Genomic DNA, 14248 nt, shown 5'->3' with positions numbered 1-14248 from the left:
ACAATTTATGGGTCTGGGCCAGATGCCTCAAATACAGCAGGTGAGATATAGGTTGAACCCAGGGAGATGTATGAACTGAACATATTTCCACCAGGAATATGTGTGCCTAAGAGAATTTTTTCCTTTTTACTCGCTTTCTGATCTCTCCCTAAATATCCTGTAATACAGAGCTGGAAAGGAAAAGGTGGACAGACTGTTATGTTTTAGTGCCTTTGTATGTTAGACTTGAAATGTGGTAAAGACTGGTAAGCAGAAAATACTAAGTTTTTTTCCCTCCCACTCTATTGAACTCCCCTAAATCCTTTAAGCTCAGAAATGTTACTTTCTATAATGCCTTACATACTTGCCTACTTACATTAAATAACCTGTGTCCAAAGAGAGAAATGTCATAAATTTACGTTGTAATTGGAACACTATTTGCTGTCTCTAGATAACTGGGAGGAGGCATGGGAAATTTCCTAATAACCTTGTGAAGAAAGCTCACCTCTGTCTGAAGGCCGCCTTGCTACAGTTGTCTTTTTGAGCTAAGAGCCTATTTCCCCACCTTGCCTTTTTACTCTATTCTTGTTTGTATCTAAGGACTTGTATTAAGTGCTACTAAAATAAATTTATTAAAGTGATAGTCTACTGCACTAATGGTGAAAGTTAACTTTCACTGCTCCCTGAAGGGGAAAGCGTATCAGTAATTGAGGCATTCTCCTTTGCTGTTCTGTGAGCCTTGCGGTAGTGTATGAAAGATGTCTTGAATTATTCAGTGTTCCTTGTTAGTTATGTTTCTCCTTGGTTTCTTTGTGTAGCTGATGTCATTTGTGGAAGCGAGATCTTTTTATTGTGTGGATAGAGCCCAGATTTGTGAAAAATATCTCCCTTTTTAATTTTTGTTATGTCTAGGAGGTAGCACTTATTTGCTAACATTTTCTATTTGTCCACCTTTTAGGATATGAAATGTTTGGAAAACTTTAGAAAATGAATATTACTTTGTTTGTTAAACTTCCTACACTGACAGAAAAAAACCTTACAGAACATTGCAATAATGCTGATGCTTGCAGTCCTTAGGGTAATTTAGTGCTGAGATCACAGAGAATGCTTAACAGGATAAGCATTCCCATTCTGTTTTATTTAAAATGACCTCTACATATAGGTACACCTACTTCTGAAATTCCACTCGTTTACATTTCACACTTGAATGCACATCCATACAGACAACCTTTCATAAAAGCAAAATGCATGTACATATAAACCTGGAGTTTTTATTTAAAACTCTTTTCTAGAGTTACCAGGTTTCTCTTAGTTTGGTTAATCTTAAATCACTGAAGAAAAGAAAAAAAAATTTACATTAGTTACTTAATCCCTCAGCTATCTACTAGCAGGAGCACCAATTGCACCAGCACAGATGTGCTGACTGTAAGTGCTGTAGGACAAGGTGTAAGAACAGCCCATTCTGGCATAAAAGCATTTCATTATATAAATGTCATGAAAAAGCCTGTCATTTCTGTGAATATGATCTAGTTAGATTTTTATTAGTCCTTCAGCTTTGAATTCCCTATCCCACAGGCTAATGAATTCTCTTTTTAAATTTAAATAGCTAGGTAGTGTTTATATCAGAGATTACATTTAAAATGTTGTTATTTTCTAATATTGTCAGTCAGTACCAATCCCGCTAAGGTGAACAGCAATATGGCCTCAAATTGATACTGAGCAACGGGGGATGTACGATTACTTTTGAAATTATTTGTTGCTTTGTTTGTTGCTGATCTCATCACAGGCAGAGTGAATGTATTTTCCTGCTTTGTCAAGGAAGGAAGATGTGATCATACGCTTATAGACCTTAAAGAACCACGAAGGAACACTTTGTTCATCTTTCAAAAATGCAGAAAGCATCCCTCTGTATAGCGAGACATTTTTCACTTCTCTCTAGTTTTCTGAGCACCTGGAGGACAAGGGCAGCTGCACTAGGCTGGCTGATCCACTGGAATACATGGCAGAGAAGGCCAAATTTTACCCTTAGACCTACCCCGGTATCTCCTTAGAAGACAAGAAATCATGCTGATCTGAAAGCTGAATGTTTCCCAGATGAGGAAGAAAACCACTTTTGCCTCTTGGTAGACAAAAATATTTCTTGCGGTATAATTGAGCATATTCATCAGTACATACAAGACTGTTATAACTGAAAGTCTTAATTCTAGCTTTGCAAGGTCACCTTGGTCCCTAACGGAGAATTGCAATGAAAGCCAAGAGACTGAAACACTATTCCCAGATTCTGCCACTGACCTGCTTTTGCAAATTATCTCACATTTTTCTTTATTTCTCTTTTTCATATGTGTATGGATGTTTTTACTGTACACTCTCTCGAAGGTAGGAATTGTTTGTTCTAGTGCACTATGTCCAGGCTTGGTTTGGCCTCCTATCATCTCTGAAGCATCAAATGAGAATAAAGGGAGAAGATTCAGATGTGTGAAGAGCTGTTTGCATATTAATGGTTAATCGAAAAACTTTTGCAAAACAGCAAAATGCATAAAATCCATCAATTTGGGTAAAAATCGCAGCTGTGAAGATAAATTCTCCTCAAGTAAAGGGTGTAAAGTAACTCCTCCGTTTCAGTATTAACGTTTTGTAATAGCTGACATTGGCAGTCTGATTTTATTATTCTTTTTTAACCTTATATAGCACACTTTTTTAACATTGTACATCTTGTTATTACAGGCTTTATTGCATTCCTAGTGAACTTTCTGCCCAGTTCATGGCTCCATCTAGAGTGATGATTTAGCTTTATTGACACGGTAATAATATGAAGTTGATGTGGAGAAATGTAGGTGTGCCACACTTACAGATACCAGTTGAAATTGCTTAACTAATGCCCTACATGCAAGGTTGAGTGTGTCCCTCCAGACTTTGGGAGCTTACCAGAACAAATTCTGAATCAAATCCTTTTCATTCTTGCATGGTAAAAACAATTCATGATACAAGAGATGTGCAGAAATTCAAAGCTTGAAGAAATTCTTTGATATTTTTGTATAATCAAGCAGAAAAGGAAGAGAGCTTTTGGGGCAAAAGCTAATAGAAGACCCAAAACACATGCACGTATTTTTCAACCTAAGAAAATAGAAGTTGAAGCTACCCTTTATGCAGAGAGATGTAAATGAAGTTCTGAACAGAAATGCAGCTGTTCCATTGTATAAATGTCTGTCCAATGTCTCTGACTATCATACTAATAAGATTTTAATCTACAATCCTCACAAAGTAAAGGACAAACTGTTATTAGGGCTTATTCCATGTGAGACGGCTGCATGGACCTCGTTCAGTAATTCACAACCTCTCTCATACATGCTGCTCTTTATTTACCAGGGAACTATCATGACTGTTTTTCCCTTTGGCAGTAGGGTTACAGCTTCTGGAACCTGCCCGACACTGGCATTCTAGATGTTTATCCTAGAGGAAAGATGTGTTCCAAAATGTTCCGGTATTGCAACTGCAACTAAACTCTGCTGGGCAGCTTTACAGGAGCCAGGTGCTACTGCAAAAAAAAGGACTCTGTAAATTACAGGCTATTTTTATGAAAGTAGAAAGTAGTTTTCAAATATTTCTGTGTCTCAAAGTCCTGAGGCCGCAGAGAGCATATGACAAGATAATATTCCCATTCTATAATGGAAATACAGGAAAATAATTTTTAAGAAATTCTGACTTCCTTCCCTAGACTTTTCCATTTATTCTTTTCTGAGAGACCCTGTTTCAAGCTAGAATAAACTTTTTTGAATGAAATATCATTATGTAATCTACTAACATATGTTTATATGCATTTTGGAGCAAGTATGCTTGATTACAGATTTTTTTTTTAATTCATTCTGCATGCCTAAGAATAACTTGAAATCAGAAGGTGGTTTTTTTATTATTATTTGTAGTCTTTTATGAAACACCTTGGTTTGAAGATACCCGTTGTGATAATGAGCATCATCTCCATTTTGTAAAGCAAATGTGTTAACTGCAGACCTCTTGCACTTTCCATTTTACTCTTACTCTTGCAGCTGTGGGAACTACAGGAACTCTGGCATTTCTCTCCAATTCTTGCTTTTCTGATCTGGATTTATCCTTGTGAATATACTCAAAAACCCATGTATATGACTATCTGCTTATAGGTAGCTCAATTAGCAAAAAGCTTGCAATTTTAATAATGTTACCATGTTAACGACAATCTCTTGTAAACAGATGAAGGAAGTAAGGCAGAAGACGTAGGATTTGAATACTTAGGGTTGGCTTTTCGGTTCAAATTAGAATTTCTGTGTAAGATTGCTTTGTTAGGAGACTGATGTACTTAGTAAATCAAAGGAACTTTTGAAGCTTGCTTTGACACGAAGAGCAATGTGTTAATATTCTGATTTCACAAGGCACAAAAATGTCAGTTATCAAAATGGTGTTGATTATATTTCACAGCTGCTTATGCTGATTCCAATGAAGAGAGTTGTGGGAAATTATTCCAAAGGATAAAATGGCTGCTTTAGTACCTTTTTATACATTTTAAACCATTACAAACAAAAGGGTTGTCAAGAATAAAAACACTTAGATTGTGAATACCTTGTGAATTGAATATAGATGGATTTTTTAAGTTATATTGTAATATAGATGCTTAATTATGACAGTGATGAGCACTATAAAAATTTCTGAAAACTAATATAATGCACTTGAAATAATAATGTAATTAAAATCTTGTGGGGATGAGGCCATCAATCATGTTCTAGAGATAAAATTTGTGCCTTTGAAACCCTACGTTCTCTACTGAGGTCTTAATTTAGATTGTAGTGTAGCATTCAGGGGGCCATGAAACCCCCACTCGGCTACTGATAATAGGAGAATAATTTCTGTCTGCTTTCCAGAGAATTATAAGGGTGACTCAAGGTTTGAGTAGCCTTCACAGTGCCATATCTACTAAGCATTTTCAGTTCATTACCATGGTGATACATAAATTCTGACATGAAACAAAAAATTGGTAAGTGTATCAGCCAGCCAACAGTTTACAATGCATATACTTTTGGGAAGGAGGAAAAGTAAAAGAGCAAAAACGTTTTCTGTCACTGAAGTATGAAAAATGTAGCTATTACAAAAAGCACAGTCTTAATTTTAGGTTGCTCAGATAGTGTTCTTTAAAATACCGGTTGAGAAAGACCACTCATTTTATGTGGTTCTTTATACTCTTTGAAAGCTTAATGCTGGGTTGTTTAAAAAGCTTCTATGGGATAAACTCTGGTTTATAGCATCTATGGCACAATCTGTAAGTTGGTAGATCCAATTTTTCAATGCAATTATTAACAGATATAAAAAATTATTCATCCTATACTCTTTAAATACTGGTGGAACCTGCTAACGTGTAGCAGCATATTTGCTTCTACCAGGTGTAACTCTATGCATGTAACGTGGCCCAAAATTAAAAAGTTATTTAATCAGCAGATTAGTTGATCTGTTGGCTCTTTTTTTTTTTTTTCTCCTTCCATTAACCAGGAATCTCTACTGACAGAGAATAATGGAAACTCTGTAATTATGAATTGAAACTGATAACAGCTCCAGTCACGTATTCAGGTAATGATCTTGCCTAGAGGTTATCAATAATTTATGTTTTAAGGGAAAGGTAGTAGATATGAATATATTTTAGGAATAATTAAGATGTTATCATATCTTCTCTTAAAGTTATAGATGAAGTCTGAAAAAAGGATGTTCATGCTGGCAGGGTCAGGAAAGAAATATCCCATTCAAATTGTAACAACATTAAATGAAGATAGGTTTTGAGGCGGGGGGAAAGGAAGGGGAAAAAAAAAAAATCTATTTTCCTCTTGGCTGTGATCATTGACAAGATGAAACGGTGGGCAACATTGTGATGAAAGTCTACACGTGGGACATGCAGAAGCTCTGAAACAACTCTGAAACATAAGATCAACACTCTAAAAATGTTATTAACTTTGGAAAATGTTCTCTTTAATCCTCTGGAAGCAGAAAAGTAGAGTCTGAAAAGCAAAGACGGAAATCCCTGTCTGTACTATGAGGAAAGGAGAGGAGATGGACAAATTCAAAGAGCAGCCATGCCCTCCCTGTTACGTGAGGCTCTTCTGCCTTATTTTTTTTTGTTTTTTTTGTGTCTGTTTTTTCTTGGCAAAGTAGGGAAAGAAGATGTTGGTTACACCCAGAATTTATTATTCATATTTGAATTAATTAGAAGAACAGCTATGCTGGGTCTGCCCAAGGGGTCCATATTGTTCAGTGTCCCACCAAGCAGGTGGGAGTTGTACCAGAACTGAGAACACATATGTCATAGTATTGTCCCAGTCTCCAGCTTTTCAACTAAGAGAATTACTCTGTTTAAAAACAATTATTTTATTCATTGTTTATTTCATTTTATTTCTTTTACCTCTTTTTTAATGATTTATGTACTACTATCTCTAAATTAAGATTTCCCAGAATGGTGAAGAGAAGATCCCTTTTTATTCAGCTCTCCAATGGCATTTTTCACTTTATGCCTCTCTTTTTGCTATCCCTGCTTCCTTTTTATTGATTACTTTTCTTCTAAATTAGGCAGACATTAGCATACTTACCCTAGCTGGATTTTATTTACATTTCTTTGATCTTCAGGCTTCCTTGAAAAACTGGTAGGAACTGGTTTCCAGTTAGTGTTGGAAGGTGAATTTATTACTTTGCTCATTAGACTCAAGAGGAGTTTCTCTTTTATCTATTCTTTTTTCCCCCCCCTCTCTCTTTTCTTTTCTTTTCCTTGCTTATTTTCATTTCGCTAGGCATTTGAAATTTCTGGTGACATTAACCTGCATAAAAGTGATTTCTCTTACTAATATTTTAGCGTGTTCTGCTTTAACAGGGACTCAGAAGCTCACTAAAGAATATGTCTGTTCTTTTTGCTCGTTGCAAAGGCTTCTGGGCAAATTAATGAGTTTAACACAATTATGTAGCTGTAATACAGAAGCAGACATAAACTGCTTAAGGGGTCTCGGAACATAACTGGCACGATTTAGGTGTCTAGGCATCAGTCTCTCATGCATTTTAGGTACCTCAGAGAATCTGAGACATCTGCATGAAGTGGCAGATATGACACAGGACCTTTAGAAATCTGACCTTTTCTGGAGTGGCAGCTCTAGGCTTGGCAGGATACCCTGGGGCATCTAAAATGTTACTAGTCTCATGTACATAGCCAGCTGAATCCCACCCCAGATCTTTTATTTCATGTTCTCAACATACTGTAACACTTTGATGTACAGTCTTACTTATCTTTAGTGTCTGCAGTGTTGTGCACCAAAACCTAGATTTGGGGAAAGTGTCTCTTGTGTTTTGCCAGTATCTCCCAATGCACCTAAGAGCTGGGGTTATGTTGAAAGGTCCTGTTTGCTTTAAGTGTGATTTTTGTGGCTTCTGTGGTATATATACATCATCTCAACCATTGCCAGGGAAGAGACAAGATACTGCAAGCTTTCTTAAAAAAAAAAAAAAAAAAAAAAAAAAAAAAAAATCATTAATAGTGATTTGACTGTTTTCAAATTCCTATTGTGTATACAGAGTTAGGCATATTGAAAATAAGTGTCTTTCTGGCTTTCCAGCTAATTAGGAAATTAAATAGTGACATCTCTTTTGGAAAATGAGATTTTAGTATCTACATTGCTTTTATAAATTGTCTTAAGTCTGTGTTGTTAAATCTGTCATTGGAGGAGTGGGGAGACAAGCTTTTAGTTGTTTCTTTTTAAGAAAATACATATTTGATTTTATTTTTTTTAAAGAAGAAATTTCCTGATCTTGGGGGGGGGTGAGTGGTGTATTTTCTTATTTGTATTACATTTTTAGGCATCAGTGAATTTATATGCAAAATTTATTCCAAATAACTAATAGTGTATTATTTTTTTCATTTCCATATTAAGGGAGGTTCTTCAAACCTTCTCTGAGCTGTTTGGCATTAAAACTAGAGGCTAAAAATCCTTGACTTCCTATATTCCCTGAAGAAAATAAGTCACTATTAAATAGAAATTAAAGGAAATAAGATAAGAATAACAAAAAAGTCACTTTAACCATTCCCCTGATTCAAGACAAGATGAGCTATTCCCGATGTCTTTCCCATACACTCTGAAAATTCAACATTTTTCCATCGTCATCTCAGGGAATCTACTCCAGCACACCTTGTATTTATGAGTTTCCTTTCCACATGTTTATTGAAACTTAAGCACTTGGCCTTCTTATATTAATAATTTCATAGTTTCTTCTTATTGCAGCAATCTCTTTCTTTGAAGATTAATATGCTTCTTTATGATTCTTTCCCTCACTAGACTAAAATTCATTTTTTCCCCATATATTACATTTTCAAGACCTCTGGTCTTCCTCTTGTCTCTCTTCTGGATTCTAAGTAGTCATTTCATAGCTTTCTTGCAGTTTTCAACTGAAAACTCATTTTGCAGCTGAAATATTTTGAGCTGAGATTTCCTGCTGGCAAGTACCACACCCTTTTTTTTTTTCCCTTATGTTGTCCCCAACCACTGACCCTACAAAAGTATCACATTGAATGTTGTGTAAATGCCTAGAAAAAGTTTATAAGACGACTTTTTTTTCAGTGCATTTGTTGATATTGTTGGGAAAGGAAAAAAGAAATGGAAGGCAACCCCTTCAAGTCTGATTCTGACTGAAATGATCCTCTGATGGTGTCATCCATGACCTTCTTTTGTGCTTTAGAGTGAAAATATGATTTCTTATCCTAAAGCTGGAGAAATCAAAGAATTTTCTCAATGACACTGTATTTTAAAACTAGCATGTGAATTTACTGCTGAAACTCAGCAGAAAATTGTTTTAGAGATTTTAACAAAAAAAAATCAATTATACAAGTGTCGAAAATAATGAAGATGATAAAACACTTTAATCAAGTCCAGTGCTGTGCATGACAAAAATTAGCTGAGCAACAAAATTAGTTTTTCCTTGGACTGTTTTACTTCCCTTCTGATGATAATGTTTGTGCTACTTGACAGTTATGATTTCTTTTTATCTGTCTAGATGCAACAGAGGGCTTCCAGCTGAAAGTGATGCTTTGCTTTGTGGGATAAGTAGAATCCTTCTGGCTTGCTCGAGGTTTCTTGTCTATTAGTTTGGTGGGAGGAGGTTACTGGTGTTGCTCTAGAGCAAATGGCACTCAGGCTTGACAGTCCTATATATGGTGTGTATCCTCCCCACCCTCCACCCTACCCCCCCCAAAATCAAACCAAACCAAAAACCAAACCCATCTTGCATTACAAAATCCAGAAACATTGCTTTTTTTGGTGCTTTGCTCATGTACCTTAAATATTTCCTAGTGGTACTGCTGAATTTGTTTCCGTTGTGGTCCTCTACTAATAATAGACAATAAGTACAAGGAATGGCAGAGTTTAATTTCTGATAGACTTCTGTCTCCTCACTTGATTCTTAAATGTATTGAGTGCATGCTGTCACTGTAGTTTTATGCCCAGTTTTCTTACTTCAGAGCGGATTATCTAGTGTTTAAAAATGTAACAATGCTGCAGCCTTTCCTTCACTGGAAGCAATAACGTGTTCTCTTTCTTTCAAGTTTCCTACTGTTCCCATGAAAATTGCCAGGAACTTGGAGAGCTGTCCAGATTTGCTCAGAAATATCCCAGTACTTATTGAATTCATTGCTCACTAAAACCAGCAGATAGATGTTTGCACACTGTCTTTTAAGTTATACCTCCAAAAAAAGAAAGGTGGGGGCAGCAAAAAAATTGTTTCTGTACACTGATTTTCTGTTTAGTGTTAATACTCATAGAAAACTTTTTTCTCAAATGTTATCTGAAATGAAGACAACTGTGTGATAGTAGCAAGAACACCTGATTAATGACAAATATGTCAGCTTGGCTTCTAGAAAATTAAGTCAGAGGCTGCAAGATTTGCAGACAATTCTTTCTGTTGCCAATGTGTTTGAGGAGGGTGCAGAGGGGGAGGGAAAGGTCAGACAGCTTTTCACAATTGCAACTTTGATAGCTATAGCTTCTGCTTTAGGCATTATATTCCTATTATTGTTTTGGTGTGGAGAGATATGTGTGTCCTTGCATGGGCTCAGGCTTGCATGATTGATTAAAAAAAAAAAAAAAAAAAAAAAAAAAAAAAACAACAACAACAAAAAAAACCCAGTTCAGCTCATCCAGCAGAATTCATAGCCCTCTGGCATTTAATTATGTGGCTCTGCAAACTATATTCGGGAAGCTTTTTATTTTTTTCTGTTTTTTTTCACAGGCTTTTCATAAGGCTACTATGTCTATTGGCTACATTGAATATGTGTCAATGGAGTTGTTTTTCATGCTGCATGAGTGCGCTGGTGCTGTGATCTGCTTTTGGCAACTATAAAATAGAAAACAGTAACATTAGTACAATAGAAGAGGAACAGCGCCGGACACAAGTGAGAGAGAACAGCTACTGCATAGCCTGTCTCGTATAAGAGTTGTTAATAATGGATTAGTATCCTCTCTGAGGCTCTGAGATAGGCCAGATAAAAATGATAACCAATTTTGTGCCATGTGCGTGGCATAAACTCAGTTTGGGGTTGCGAAATTAATAGCATCAAATACCATAAATTACAGCAAAATTTATGGGTTTATAATTTAGGGTACAGAATACTATTGTATACAGAAAACAAAAACTTTTTCATAAGGCTTTGAAAGCAGATGTGTAAAGGAAAAATTTTTTTAATATTATAGTTTTTTTTAAAAAGTGAGAAAACAGTTATCAGAAGACTGGGGTTAAAAATGAGCTATCTAATGGTAAATAACTCAACCTTGATAAACCATAGAGGAAGTGTACCTAGCGTAAAATCAGCATCTGGTGAGGTTTTGCACCCACATTACCAAAAAAGGTGTTCTTTGGATGGGCAGAAAGGAAAAACCCAAGAGTCAAGCCAGCTGAAGTGGCCATCTCTTCTTACTATTTTTAAATGGAGACAAAGTTTGGAAGAGCGCCTACTGAAGAAGCACAAAACTAGACTGAATTGTTTTCAGGTAATGTGTCAGTCAGAATATCTTGGCTGTTGTAAGTAATACGATTAACTTAATCGGCAACTGCATGTGGTTGTGTCTAAGAGATTAATGTTAGATACGCATGTCATATATCATTCCTAATTTGCACTAATGGTTTGGGAACTTGTTAGGAATACATTTTCAGAATTTTTATTGGTTCACAGCCAAGTATATGATGTTTTAAAAGCCTAAGTCAGTTCTTACTGATGCTTTCTGAAGTGCCAGCAAATATAATTTAGTAGGTTTTGCTGAAAATCATGGAGTCTTCTTTGCAACATCTCAGATGAGCATTCTGAAGCAAGGGATAATTCATCTTGAATATAAATATGGCTATATTAATTTTGCAGTGCATATAATGAGTGTTATGTAGTATTATATTTCAGTGACTACAGATGAAGTCTTTTTCGCTCTGCATTATATTTTTTTCTTATTTGATTAAAAGCAAATTGAAAATAAAGATGTTTACTCTAAACATAGCAATTATGAAAGAAGAATATTGACAGTCACTGTAATGTTTGCAAGAGTGTGCAAGTTCTTACCATGTTTCAACTTCACAGTCTGGAGTCCCACATTAAACTGCATGAAATAAATATATAATTGGAAAAGGTAAAATACAATAAAAATAGTATCTCAGTATGACTCAGTAAGAGCTTGGTTAAGTTCAAAGTCTTCTGATGACTTCAGTGCAAGCAGAATTTCAATAATAATCTCTAAATGCAACACTGGAATATTTATTACTGGCAGTGTTAGATATTAATATAATAGACTGTATATAATGCTATGTATATCTGTTTTCAGGATATTTGTGTAGTGAACTTAGTTTTTCCTATTACGTTACTACTCTGATTTAAATTTATTTTCATTAATGCTGTTACTCGTAGATGGACAGTTATAATTCATGGATATAATGATATCTTGTTCTAAGTTAACCTTCAAGCAGAAATCCTTTTAAAGTTCAGAAGACGAAACTTAACTGTGCAAAAGAGTATAAAGCATTTTTTAATGAGGAATGGATTATATCATAGTTCTGGTAGCAGTGCTTGCATAATAATAGTGAGGGGTTCGTAACAATCATTCACAACTCCATTCTTTTCAGAATCTTCCCTTTTTAAAATTAAATGCAACGCAGGCTCTAGTAGAGGATTATTTTAAATAATTTTTGTACTGTTCATACTCAGAATAATTATTTACAGAATGAACTGCTTTGTACTCATTTGACAGTGTTAAGCAGCAAAATCAAAAAACCTTCTGGAAAATGCTTTTTTTCCCCCACCTTTTCTTGCACATCTCTTTATCAAAAAAAATCCCAAACCAACCAATTCAAGATATGATATATTTTTAAATTTACTTGTCACGTTCTTGTGAAATAAAACAGAATTCTGTTTAAATGTTCCATAACACACATGACTTTGATTAAAACAAATATGTAAATTTTTTATCTTTCTATCATTAGTGTGTGCTAGTGGAGGCAAAAATTTTTGAAGGAGGAAACTTTGTGTAAATCTAAAATGGAGAGATCTAAAATACCGTCATGCTTAACACAGAAAAATCTATAGATACTGAATACAGGTAGATTTGCTGTTACAATATAAACAAGACAAAGTTTATGATGCTATTCAAATTTTCATATTATGATACGTATGAAATGATTTGCAGAATCTCTGCAGCAGCTTGGTATTGATTTTCAGTGTAGGTGATTGACTTTTAGGAAGAGGGAAAAAAGAGCAAAATAGGCTGGGTTCATATATGGCCTAATTTGACGCTGGGATGAATAGTCAAGAGTTATATTTATTAGGTGATGACAAATTACAAGTTTAGGCAGCAAAGACAGTCTGGATGATGAATTGCAAAAGGATCGTAAAAGAGTGTGAGATAAAATGGCTGATGAAATTTAGTGTGAATGATTGTACAGTGCACGTGGTGGTGGAGGCTGGGTGAACACTTTTAACAAGGTGGCCTCTGGGTACCTGGGACAGAGATCTTAGTCATGATAGTTCCCAGATAAGATCACCTCAGAAGTGCTAAAAAAACCCCAACAACCCCCCAAATCGAAATCCCCAAACCATTCTCTTATAGTAAAGATTATTAGGAAAAGAATAGAGCACAGAAAAAGGCCAACACGACCAGAAATGAAGAGAACAGAAATGGAGCAACAGGTAAGAGTTACCCTTTCAATGGGCTAACCTTGAGGCAAGAGGAAATAGGATCGTGGGGGATTTTCACCTCTTGAAGAAAATGATGATGAGATGCAGTATTTAGGCCATCTCTAGGACAGTGCACTCAGCATGGGGGCCACATATCCCAGCAGGCCATAGTCCAGAAGGTCTCTGAGCTTGGTAAAATCAGCCAAGAACATCCTCAGGTGCAACAGCCAGAGCAGAGGGAGTCCTGCCTGGTCTGCAACTACTAAGACACTCCATCTTCCAGCTCATCCGAATTAGCTGCTGGAGAAGGGCAGATGAGAGAGGTGCACACCTAGACAGAGCAGCTGTGTTGTGTGGATAAGCTTAGGGTGCCAGGCGGTAGCACTGGGGGGTTACACAGCACCAAAGTGGAGAGGCAGGTGCTGATCTCTTCTCCCTGGGATCCGGTGACAGGATGCGTGGGAATGGTTCAAAGCTGCGCCAGGGGACGTTTAGACTGGACGTCAGGAAACATTTCTTTACCGAGAGGGTGGTCAAACACTGGAACAGGCTTCCTAGAGAGGTGGTCGATGCCCCAAGCCTGTCAGTGTTTAAGAGGCATTTGGACAACGCCCTTAACAACAAGCTTTAACTTTTGGTCAGCCCTGAACTGGTCAGGCAGTTGGACTAGATAATCCTTGTAGGTCCCTTCCAACTGAAATATTCCATTCCAGGTATTCCCATGCTACTTGGGGTGGAGGAAGGCCCCATTTCCAAAGTTTGGTGTTTGAGGTGGTGCAGATTTTGGTTAAGGAATTGCAGTAGTGACCTTCCTCAACTCTCCTTTCTGCTCATACAGAAGAGCGGGAGATGAGTTGCTAGAGCAGGAGTCAGCACACCCACGTGTGGAAACTGGGTGGGAATTGTCCTTTTTCCTCTTCTGGGTACTGTGGGACACAAGATATTGGAGAGGTGGCCACTTGGTCCAACCAGTATTGCTGTTCTTATGTTTTTATATTTGGTTGGGAGGTAGTGTCTTCAACAGATTGTTGGTTTTTTTGGTTTTGTACTTGTTTTGGCTGGGTTAGAGTTAATTTTCTT

General features: G+C 36.4%; 1 protein-coding gene across 28 annotated transcripts in view; it reads left to right on the top strand.

Moving 5' to 3' along the window:
- Positions 1-14248, top strand: part of DLG2 (discs large MAGUK scaffold protein 2) — a 1026767-nt gene that overhangs the window by 528589 nt on the left and 483930 nt on the right. Inside the window, exon 1 of one of the 28 annotated variants that reach the window (XM_030042423.1) lies at positions 10377-11006. The exons of the other annotated variants lie outside the window; for them this stretch is intronic. Coding sequence (XP_029898283.1) covers positions 10758-11006 — 249 coding nt within the window. The 5' untranslated portion in view covers positions 10377-10757. Of the gene's footprint in view, positions 1-10376; positions 11007-14248 lie in introns of those variants that run through there. 28 annotated transcript variants of the gene reach the window in all.

The sequence above is a fragment of the Aquila chrysaetos genome, chromosome 19, assembly GCF_900496995.4.
Source record: "Aquila chrysaetos chrysaetos chromosome 19, bAquChr1.4, whole genome shotgun sequence".
NCBI lineage: Eukaryota > Metazoa > Chordata > Aves > Accipitriformes > Accipitridae > Aquila > Aquila chrysaetos.
The sequence above is the reverse complement of the archived record's forward strand: the minus strand, read 5'-3'. Positions and strand labels throughout refer to the sequence as shown.